Genomic DNA, 12,382 nt, shown 5'->3' with positions numbered 1-12,382 from the left:
ACGAAGAACTAAGGCAGTTATGAAGGCAAAAGGGGGTCCAACCCAGTACTAGCAAGGTGTACCTAATAAAGTGGCCAGTGAGTGTATATTACAATAGAAATTAGTGCTACTCATTAGGATGACTTTGTCAATTTAAATTCAACATTTCTTATTAGACCGAAGTGTACCATTTATAGTAATGGTGGTGCTCTGAAACTGGGAAGATTGTGCTGGTTCTACACAACTGCTTACGATTCTGGGGGGCAGCTTACAGTTTTTGAACTGTCTCTGTAGAGATTGCATCTATTCTGTGTTAAGGCGGATGTTCTGTTATGCCAAATTATGTCACACCCACCTTGCCGAAGACATTCCATGGATGCCTGAGCCCAATTTCTGGTGTATGAAGATTCCACAAGATAGCAATGGCCTCGGAAGGGTATCCAGCCTTTTGATGGAGAATCTGGGCATTTTCCAGGCTTTTGAGGTGGTTCAGTGGGAGCAATAACTAAAACCAATAAAAAAGGAGTCAGCACTCTCATAAAAAAAAAAAAAAATGTAACGTCATGTAACACACAGAAAAGAAATAAAAGTAATACTGTTTTATGGAAAATATTTTAAGTACAAAAATACTAAAAATAAAAAAAATTTGAACTCTGCTCTGACTTTTTTTTTCTGCACACAGTACTTGTTCTGAGTCAATGATGTATTGAATCCAGACACAGTCAAGCCACCATGGTTCTCCAGAGGCCAGCAATGGAACCCCTGTATTTCTCCTCTAGCAGGTGTACTTTAAACGTTTGGCAATGGCAGTCTGCAGATTAAAGCCTCGTACACATGATCGGATTGTTGGCCAACAAAACTGTGGACTTTTGTCCGAAGGGCGTTGGCCCAAACTTGTCTTGCATACACACGGCCATACAATTGTTGGCCAACAAATATGAACGTAGTGACGTACTATGTTGTTTTTTAGTTCTTTAGCGCCACCCTTTGGGCTCCTTCTGCTAATTTCGTGTTAGTAGAAGTTTGGTGAGTGTTGATTCGCGTTTTTCATTTCGCACTTTTCATTTCGCACTTTTCATTTCACGCTTTTCAGTTCGTTTCTGAATGGCCGTTCGTCAACCAGCCATGTTGCTGAATCGGAGGAGATAACGTGTTATTTATTATTGGCCTTGGAGTTATTGCTTTGACATTATTTTTTTGGTTGAATAATAATGATTTGATTTGGTATATTTTTGGATGCATAGAATGCACTTTTTGGTTAAGTTCTATTGGCAGATAGCATGTCTAATTTTATTTGTTTTCTTTTTTTAATGCACAATAAAAAAATTGTAGAGAATAATACTTGGCTATGCGTTTTACTTCACATGACAGTTTGAGAGTAGGCAGTTAGTTTTACATTGTATTTTTTATGTAATGTAACAAGGGAAACCAACATAGCTGTATCTTTGATCTTAAAAACTACGGGATAATGGTGTTGTGGTAACTTGCCCAAATAAAAAAATTTAAAAAAAGCATAATAATATTCTTGATATCACTAGGAAAAAAAAGCCTTTGAAAATCTGTTTGCAATAACTCCATCAGTATCACCAGCAAAGCAGCTTCTTTATTATCCCATTAAAGAAGAAGAGAATTGTGCGCTGCATTTCGAGATTTCATAATTTGCCGCGTCACGAATGTTAATTCTCCATTACGAACGCTAGTTTACAAGACCGACCGCTTCTGGCTCGTCCTTGCTTCCGAGCATGCGTGTTTGTACTTTGGACTTTTGTTCGACGGACTTGTGTACACACGCTCGGAAAATCCGACAACACACATTTGTTTGCGGAAAATTTGAAAACATGCCATCCAACATTTGTCCGCGGAACGTCTGACAACAATTGTTTGATGGAGCGTACACACGGTCGGATTTACCGCCAACAGCCTGACATCACACATTTCCTGTTGGAAAGTCCGATCGTGTGTACAAGGCTTAAGAGCCCACAACGGTGTTCCAAAATCCCATTCTTACTGACTGGTCTCACACTAATGACTGGGAACCTACAGGCTACTTATTACAGACAGTAACAAATAAATAAAGTATTTATTAAAAATGAAAATATTTTTAAGCATTTTTTTCCATTTATTATGTAAAGATGGAAAATACCACCAATTTGCACAGATGGAGAAGTTATTACTTAACGTGTATCTTAAATAGGAGCAGCACGTTGTATTTGAAAGTAAATAAGAAAATAATTATTAAATTAATTAAACCGCGCTCTCTATAAAGTGCAAGTGCAAAAGAAATGTTGATCTCTTAAAAAATCAGAAATCATGTCACCCAGCGTGACATGAGCGTGACACGCCACCTCCGCCGTTTGCTACGCAGCTGGAGCGCCAGCGACATTTCCTTGATAATGGATTTGTTTGTCTAGGTGCTATGAAGTTTTTACTTCGTTTTACATAAATATTTTGGCATACTTCACTATGGGAGCCTTCTATCTTTTTCCCAATCTATGGCATTGATGGTCTGTTATGACCAATCCCGCATTGAGGTCTTCACAAATAAGTCCATCCAGTGTCTACATAGGTCACAGCATTCCTGACCATACAGCATTTGGATCAAGCCGTGGCTGTGAGAATCCATCTGGCATCTTCCATTGAAGCGTTTTTGACTCTTGTAATGGGAATCATTGTATTCTGGTGAGTAGATTGTGTGGCCGGTGATGGTGGTGGAAGATTAACCTCTTTAATGATCGCCGAACCTTAGGAAGATTTTATCCAGAAGTTACTCAGAATTTGTCTATTTTGAACACTATTCTTCACTTGTGGATTTTGATACATTTATATTTTTATTACATATTTTTTTGATTTTGATGATTTTTTGAGCACTTGGTAATAAACACCATGTTGGGTGTTTTCATATCTGGACTTTTAAGTTAGGAGTTTATATATGATTGTATTTAACATTAGCATTTTTTTTTTTTTGCACTTATACATATTTCAGATTTTTTTGGTATTAAGAGATAAACATTTCTTTTGCACTTGCACTTTATAGAGAGCGTGGTTTAATTAATTTATTAATTATTTTCTTATTTTTTTCCATTTGTCAAGAAATCATAAATAGGGAATTGATAAAAACACTGTACATAATAAAAGCCATATATGTCCTTAAAACAATATAACATTTAATTAGTTATAGCATTATTGACAAGTTGACTGATGCATGCTAATATTGCTAAATTGAATCTATGCACCTAAGCCTTCAATGACCACTGGTAATAAAAAGAGTATGTACCCTCTTGCCTACATGCGTCATCTCTGCAATATGCCACAACTGTTATTACACATGTGCAATTCGTTTCAGTCTGAATGTAAACTCAGACAAATTTTGGGTTATTTGGAGATCGGATGTATCCGAATCTCTGAATGAAATAGTAACGAATTTCATTGAAATCCGTTTAATTTTGTTTTGTATATTTGTTTTCTAACGATTTCCAAATTTTTCAGAATAATTCAGATTGGTCGAAAAATGATTGACTGATTAAAATTCTGTGTGAACAATAGCTGGTTGTTAGGGAGCGGGTCGGGAAGCTGGCCGCCACGTCCTTAACAACCTATGACTCATCGGCTGCCAGCGGGCATCCCCAGTAAGAGCTGAAATGTAAACAAAAGAATGTTGACAACAAAAATTCAGAAAAAAAACAGCATGGTGCCCCCCCCCCCCCATGTATCATGTATACCAGACCCTTCAGGCCCACCATTTTTAAAAAAAAGTTTGGCGTGGGGCCCCCCTCAAAATCCATACCAGACCTTTATCTGAGCATGCAGCCCGGCAGGCCTGACCATACCAGGCCAACATGCCCTCAACATGAGGGGATGCTTTGGGTCTCCTTGTCCCCATGTTCAGGGCCTCTTCCCCCACAACCCTGGGCGGTGGTTGTGGAGGTCTGCGGGTGGGGGGTTTATCGAAATCTGGAAGCCCCCTTTAACAAGGGGGCCCCCAAATCCCACTTCCCCATGTGAAGGAGTATGGGCACCCCTATCCATTCATCAAAAAAAATGTAAAAAGTAAATAAAGACACAACACAAGTTTTTCACAATTCCTTTAAAAAAAAAAAAAAAAGGTCCCCCAGTGTAGATCCATCGCCAGTCATCATGCCACTGCTGGACCCAAAAAAACCAAAAAACCTCCGGTCTCTGGGCGAAGGATCCTGCCATCTGCCTGCTCCGCCATCGGACATTTCTTAAATAGCTAAGGGATGGAGCCACCCGATGACATCAGTGAGTAACCCCGCGCCTGGAGCATGCACTCCCCTGATATGGTTCAAGAGAATGGGGGGGGCATGCCAGGCTGCATGCTCGGATAAGGGTCTGGTATGGATTTTGGGGGGGACTCCACGCCATTTTTTTTTTACATTTTGGCATGGGGTTCCCCTTAAAATCCATACCATCCCACTCTGTTTTTTTTCCTGAATTTTCCATTGCCTGCATTCTTTAGTTTACATTTTAGCTCTCAGCGGGGAAGCCCGCTGACAGCTGATGAGTCAGCGGTTGTTAAGGACGCAGCGGCGTATTCTTCACACAGAATTCGAATTGTTCACCCATTTTTCGACCAATCCAAATTCGAATTGTTCCGAAAATTTGGTATTTGTTAAAAAATTAATAAACAAAATAAAATTAAACTAAATGAAACTAAACTAGACGAATTTCGACACTAATCAATGAAACAATATTAGTAACATATCAAATCCATCTGAAACAAAACTAAATGATTTTCTCCATTCTGCACATGTCTAGCTGTTATGCCTACTGACAACAATGTCCAGCTTCTATAGGAAAAATTAGAAGGGTCGTTGCAGGTTTATGGAAGCAGGAAAGCAAACACCTTGCTACAATCTTACCGCTGGTCTGCTTGCAAACGGAAGCATAATTTTCATCACAGGACGCTGTCTTCCACTGACCGTCTATATCGATGTAAACACAAGCTTTCTTTTTTTTTGGTTCTCCGGAAGCCCATTTGGTGTAACGGAGTTTCCAGCCATCAATCCATTTGAACTGATTGTCCGTCTGAAACAATTTAAAAATAAAAATGTTATCCTGGATTCTGTTGCAAACTTTGTACACCTGTACCCACCAAGGCACTAAGTAGGAAAAATGATCTGTCTCCTCTCCTAGTCACTCCCATCCCCACACAGTTAGAGCACACAAGGGAACACACAGTTAACCCCTTGATCGCCCCCTAGTGTTAAACCTTTCCCTGCCGGTGACATTTACGCAGTAATCAGTGCATATTTATAGCACTGATGGCTGTATAGTTGTCAATGGTCCCAAAAGTGTCAAAAGTGTCCAATCTGTCCGTCGCAATGTCGCAGTACCGTTAAAAATCGCAGATCACCACCTTTACTAGTAAAAAAAAATAAAAATGCCATAAAAATGCCATAAAAATGCCATAAATCTTTCCCATAGTTTGTAGATGCTATAACCTTTGCGCAAACCAATCAATATACGCTATTTGCGATTTTTTTTTACCAAAAATATATAGAAGAATATATATTGGCCTAAACTGATGAAGTTTTTTGGGAATATTTATTATATCAAAAAGTAAAAAACATTGTTTTTTTTTCAAAAATTGTCGCTCTTTTTTTTGTTTATAGAGCCATAAATAAAAATCGCATAAGTGATCAAATACCACCAAAAGAAAGCTCTATTTGTGTGAAAAAAAGGCACAAATTTTGTTTGGGTACGACCACGCAATTGTCAGTTAAAGCGACGCAGTGCCAAATTGTAAAAAGTGCTCTGGTCAGGAAGGGGGTAAAATCTTCTGGGGCTGAAGCGGTTAATAAATGATTAATAACGCAAAAATGATAAAAGATAGAACGGAAAATTAAATGGCACAAACCAGCACAAACGCGGCACTAACTAACCAGCCTGGTTTCGTGCCATGTGGCTGTTGTAGGGGAGCTAGGTGATGTCATGGAAAAACAATAGCTAATATCTTAAAAATAAAAGCAGCACAAATGTAAATTTTATGGCACAAAACAGCACAAACGTAGCACTAAAGGAACACACTTGAGTTTTTATTTGTGCTGATTGTAGGGGGGACAGCTTCACTGAGCTAAATTCGAATTAGAAAATGAATTAAAATTTAATTTGGAAAATCAAAATGAATTCAAATTCGAAATGGAAAAAAGAATAGAATAGGATTGCATAAAATAGAAAATAAAAGAACAGAATAGAAAAAAATAGAATAGAAAAAAAAAAAAGAATGGAATAGAAAAATAAAAGAATAGGATAGAATATAAAGGAATAGAATAGAAAAGAATAGAATAAAACAGAATAAAAAATAATAGAATAGAAAAAATAGAATAGATTAAAAGTGAATAGAATGAAATAGAATAAATATAGCCTCAAATACTGTTCCTTGTGTCTCGAGAAAGTGTGAAAAATTTAAATATTGCACTTGATTTGCACTTTATTTATATATGATATAAATAGAGGGTGCGTGGTTTATATATAATCTATATACTTTTCACACATTGGTTTAAAACTTTACAATGAGCAGCTCCTACAATTCACTACACATATTCATCTTTTGTGTGGGTAAGGGTATAATCACCAGTTTATCCCCAATTTTACAAAGTGTGAAAAATGCTTGCTGCCTGGCTGGGCAGGAGTGGGAAACCCAATCATCTGAAAACCCTGTGGGGGTAGTGCTACAGAAAGAATGTCTTGACCCGACCGCCTGAATAAAGTTTTCTCCGTTACAGATAATCTACGTGGTTCCAAAAGAAACTCCACAATAAATATATTTTGCTCATTTCTGTTTTTAACCCCATTCAGATCCGCGCTATAGCCGAATTACGCCTACTTTGCCGGGAGGCCGTCAATAGACATCCTCCCCTTTGCACACTTCCCGCTCGCCCCCTGTAGGGCGCGCACCGTGCGCTGTGATCACCGAGTCAATGAGGCTCGGGTGATCACAGATCGAAGTAAGGGGTCGATCCCGGCCCCTCACCATGCGATCAGCAGTCAACCAATGACAGCTTATCACGTGATGTAAACAGAAGATTGGTAATGGGGTTTTTTTTCTTCTTTTTTTTTCTTCTCACGCTAAAGCGTGAGGAGAAGAAAAAGCCGATCACGACTTCTGTTGAAGGGACATTGGTCCCGCAGAGGAAGAGGCGAAGCTGCATCTGTGCCCACCAGTACCGCCTGCCAGTGCTCACAGTGCCACAAATTAGTGCCCACAGTGCCACGAATCAGTTCTCACCAATACATAAAAGTGCCAGCAATCAGTGCCACATATCAATGCCCACGAGTGCCACCTATCAGTGCCCACCAGTGGTGCCAATCAGTGCCACCTAGCAGTGCTGCCTATCAGTGTCACCTACCAGTGATGATCAGTGCTTATCAGTTCCACCCATCAGTGCCCATCACTGCCACCCATCAGTGCCAGCTATCAGTGCCACCTATTAGTTTCCTTCAGTGCCACCTATCAATGCTCTTCAGTGCCGCCCATCAGTGCCACCCATCAGTGCCACCCATCAGTGCCCACCAATGCCATCTATCAGTGCCCACCAGTGCCAGCTCCTCAGTGCCCACCAGTGCCGCCTATTAGTGCCCATCAGTTGCACCTTATCAGTGCCCATCAGTGCTGCCTTATCAGTGCCCATCAATGCAGCCTATCAGTGCCCATCAATGTTGCCTATCAGTGCCCATCAGTGTAGCCTCATCAGCATACATCAATGAAGGAGAATAATTACCTGTTTGCAACATTTATAACCAAAATATAAAACGGTTTTGTATTTTTTTTTTTTAATCCGGTCTTTTTTTAGTTTTTTTTTAACAAAAAAAACCCCAGAGGTGATCAAATACCACCAAAAGAAAGCTCTATTTGTGGGAAAAAAAATGATAAAAATTTAATTTGGGTACAGTGTTGTATGACTGCGCAATTGTCATTCAAATTGTGACAGTGCTAAAAGCTGAAAATTGGCCTGGATAGGAGGGGGTTTAGGTGCCCAGTAAGCAAGTGGTTAAACATTTTCTGTATATATATATATATACACACATACACACATTTTTTTTTACCAACCTTGTTACTGTTAAGTCCAATCCAAAAGGGTTCCTTAAATTTATTCAGCTGCACTCTTAGAAAGGAAGCCGTGTACTCGTCTAAAATGCTGACGAGCTCGGAGTCTGAGCTTTTACACATTCGCCGTGCCTCATCCCACTTCATCTTCATTTTTTGAAATGTGTAGATGGCATCACCAAACTCGAGTTGGTTATGGGCTGTAGCCACAGTTGGCACGAAAGGCAGTTTGGGGTCTGAGGAGAAAATTATAATTACAGCAATCAAATAAAGAGAAATTAGAAAAAAGCACCCATGGACCAGCACCCAGGTAGCAATTTAAGGAAGATGGGAGAAGGCACATCAAAATATATTTCTAAATCGAATATTTGTTCCTTTATGCCTGTACACTGCTGGCTAAACTGACTTGAAAAGGTGTTTTTTAGACTGCTGAGCAGAATGATAAGACTCTCTGCAGTTTCAGCTCAAGATCCCAACAAGATCCCAACAAAGCACTTACTGCCTGTGCAGCCAAAGGTGCCCAGTGGGTGAAGGCTGAGATAGCAGAGGGTAGAGTAGGAGCCACATGGGGTTGCAGGTGGTCATGGTAAAATGGGGCCCTACCTTTACTGATCATTTGGACCTCTCAATAGAGGGTAACAAAGCTGAACAGAGACTCTGCCCAGGTGGCATCAGGGAACATATACAGTATATGTGGAACATCTTTCATGATCTTTAAAGCGGAGGTCCACCCACCCCTGCAAAAATTAAAAGCCAGCAGCTACAAATACTGCAGCTGCTGACTTTCAATAATAGGACACTTACCTGTCCTGGAGTCCAGCGATGTCGGCACCGCAGCTAATGTTTCCATCAGCTGTCGGGTGTTGCTGCCGCCATTGCGGGTAAGGGAACCCAGTAGTACAGCATTACGGTCCCTACTGTGCATGCTTGAAGTACCGCTGCGCTCTCCTACTGGCCCGGCGGTGGGGGAAGGAGGAGGGAAGAGAAGGGAACCGAGCTGCTGACTGGGCCAGGTCTCCCTAAAGTGGGGATAGGGTACCAGTCAAAAACAGATATCCTCTTCCCCCCCGAAAGGTGCCAAATGTGGCACCGGAGGAGGGGAGGAGACAAATGAGAGGAAGTTTCACTTTTGGGTGGAACTCCGTTTAAAGGGTAACTCCACATTTGTGGGGGGGGGGAAATTGCAAATAAAGAAAAAATAATATAGCATGTACAATTGCGACACAAGTTATATTGTAATTGAATGGTAGTAAAAATGACCTTTCCTTTTCAATCTGCTGTAATTTTCTATAAATGCAATGCAATATGGCTACATGGAGTTGTTCTGTACACAGACTATGTACTGACCACTCCCCAGAAAAATAATTTCCTGCTTGTGTGATTGGCTCACCAATTTTCTCAGAAGTCTGCCTAAGATACAAGTCAGATTTCATGCATCCCCTGCAACAAAAATGTCATTTTTGGTGAGATATTTCCAATAGGAACACGTCTAAAGGGATGCAGGCTCAGCAGATTTCCTCATTAGTGCTCTGCAGCTTCCACAGCTGATTGATAATTATGAAACCACTCCCATTAGACCCAATTATCACAGAGGCACAGAAAAACACACAGAGATTTCTTCAGAATAACAAAAGGTAGGAATCTGCAACAAAGGTTGTTATAATCCTTGCAATGTACACAGATCACCCAGAGGGGAATGTTTTTTTCTCAACAAAAGTGGAGTTATGCTTTAAGTGGGTCGTCCAAACTTTTTTTCTCTACAGGAGCATTCTGCTTTCAATCTGTTTTTATTGTTAAAATGTCAAAAATTCTAGTTTAAAGTAAACTTGTCCGGAGAGAAATATGGGGGTTTTCATTGTTGACCTCTGTGGTAAGAATGTGACATTCACTTCCACAATCAGTGGTGTCAGCAGGAAGTGTTGATAATTTAAAAAAAAACTCTGAGATGGGCATCTTAACGAACACAGTATACAGGGATATGGGAATTGATAATGACATACTCAAACACACACATGTTGAACTGGGTGTCTTTATTCAACTTTATCATCTATGTAACTATGCAACTATGTTTTGAAGATGCTAGTTGACTGGCCTTTATTGACACACTAGCTTTAATACTTTCTAAAGGCCAATTGCACTTTCATTTTATATTATTCCAGGTGCATCAAAACAGAGTTTTCTTAGTGTGTCTCCTTTAGAAAGCAGCCACAGCCTGAGTAGAAAAGCCTTTCCAATACTAACATGCTGCAGAAAAGGACTCTTGCTTTCCTTGTGGAAGCAGTGATCTCTCTTTAGACATCTGGCAAGCACCCCCTGCCGGAGCAACAGCACTTTATTTATCAGCTTTGCTGAATCATACTCAATTACAAGCTTTGCTGATTGGGGAGAATTTGAAGAATGAGAGCAGAGACTGTGTAGGCCATACACATATTAACAGTGGCTCTGCAATATCTCAAGGGGATTGGGAATAGGTCAGTGTGGTGCCTGGCCGTGCTGTGATTAAACACAGCAGATGTCAATCACCGTGTGCCGGCCAATGGATTACTGCCGACACCTGCCGATCGCCAGAAATTTACACAGCACAGAGCTATGCCTACAATGCCTTGAAAAAGTAGTCATACCCCTTGAAATTTTCCACATTTTGTCATGTTATGACCAAAAACGGAAATGTATTTTTTGGGGGATTTTATGTGATGGACCAACACAAAGTGGCACAATTGTGAAGTGGAAGGAAAATGATAAATGGTTTTCCAATTTTTTACAAGTAAATATAAAAAAAGTGTGGCGTGCATTTGTATTCAGCCCCCCTGAGTCAATACTTTGTAGAACCACCTTACACTGCAATTACAGCTGCAAGTCTTTTTGGGGATGTCTCTACCAGCTTTACACATATAGAGAGTGACATTATTGCCCATTCTTCTTTGCAAAATAGCTCAAGATCTGTCAGATTGGATGGAGAGCGTCTGTGAACAGCAATTTTCAAGTCTTGCCACAGATTCTCAATTGAATTTAAGTCTGGACTTTGGAATTAAGTCTGGACTTTGACTGAGCCATTCCATTGTAGCTCTGGCTCTATGTTTAGGGTCGTTGTCCTGCTGGAAGGTGAACCTCCACCCCATTCTCAAGCCTTTTGCAGACTCTAACATATTTCCTTCTAAGATTGTCCTGTATTTGGCTCCATCCATCTTCCCATCAGCTCTGACCAGCTTCCCTGTCCCTGCTGAAGAAAAGCATCCCCACAACATGATGCCGCCACCACCATGTTTCACGGTGGGGATGGTGTGTTCAGGGTGATGTGCAGTGTTAGTTTTCCACCACACATAGCGTTTTGCTTTTAGGCCAAAAAGTAAAATTTTGGTCTCATCTGACCAGAGCATCTTCTTCCACGTTTGCTGTGTCCCCCACATGACTTCTCGCAAACTACAAACAGGACTTCTTATGGCCTTCTTTCAACAATGACTTTCTTCTTGCCACTCTTCAATAAAGGCCAGATTTGTGGAGAGCACAACTCCATAGTTGTCCTGTGGACAGATTCTCCCACCTGAGCTGTGGATCTCTGCAGCTCCTCCAGAGTTACCATGGGCCTCTTGGCTGCTTCTCTGATTAATGCTCTCCTTATTCGGCCTCTCAGTTTAGGTGGACGGCCATGTCTTGGTAGGTTTGCAGTTGTGCCATACTCTTTCCATTTTCGGATGATGGATTGAACAGGCTCCGTGAGATATTCAAAGCTTGGAATATTTTTTTGTAACCTAACCCTGCTTTAAACTTCTCCACAACTTTATCCTTGACCTGTCTGGTGTGTTCCTTGGCCTTCATGATGCTGTTTGTTCACTAATGTTCTCTAACAAATGTCTGAGGGCTTCACAGAGAAGCTGTATTTATACTGAGAGGCAATTGGTTCCACTAGATTTTAGTTAGGGGTATCAGAGTAAAGGGGGCTGAATACAAATGGACACAGCAGTTTTCAGATAATTTGTAAAAAAATGTGGAAAACCATTTATCATTTTCCTTCCACTTCACAATTATGTGCCACTTTGTGTTGATCTATCACCTAAAATACCAATAAAACACATTTACTGTACGTTTTTGGTTGGAACATGACAAAATGTGGAAAATTTCGAGGGGTATGAATGCTTTTTCAAGACACTGTATATAAACAAGGCAGAGCCCTATCCTGTCAGTGGGAGGTAAGGGAAAAAGCAGGGAATAAAATTGATTACTTCCCCTAGTAAAACCACCTCCCACAGTACACACAAACACTGGCTAGGCACACATTTAACTCTTTGATTGCCCAAGATGTTTAACCTCTTCCCAGCCAGTGTCATTAGTACAGTG

At 40.5% G+C, this 12,382-nt stretch overlaps 1 protein-coding gene across 1 annotated transcript in view; it reads right to left on the bottom strand.

Annotated features, from left to right (window-relative positions):
- The window catches only part of LOC141144247 (macrophage mannose receptor 1-like), a 180,252-nt gene that overhangs the window by 23,656 nt on the left and 144,214 nt on the right, over positions 1 to 12,382 (bottom strand). The window contains exons 24-26 of the mRNA XM_073629730.1: positions 8,051 to 8,283; positions 4,860 to 5,025; positions 335 to 484 (exon numbers count right to left, since the gene is read on the bottom strand). Coding sequence (XP_073485831.1) covers positions 335 to 484; positions 4,860 to 5,025; positions 8,051 to 8,283 — 549 coding nt within the window. The remainder of the gene's footprint in view (positions 1 to 334; positions 485 to 4,859; positions 5,026 to 8,050; positions 8,284 to 12,382) is intronic.

Source organism: Aquarana catesbeiana, linkage group LG05, assembly GCF_042186555.1.
Source record: "Aquarana catesbeiana isolate 2022-GZ linkage group LG05, ASM4218655v1, whole genome shotgun sequence".
Lineage (NCBI taxonomy): Eukaryota > Metazoa > Chordata > Amphibia > Anura > Ranidae > Aquarana > Aquarana catesbeiana.
This window is presented reverse-complemented; position numbering and strand designations above follow the sequence as displayed.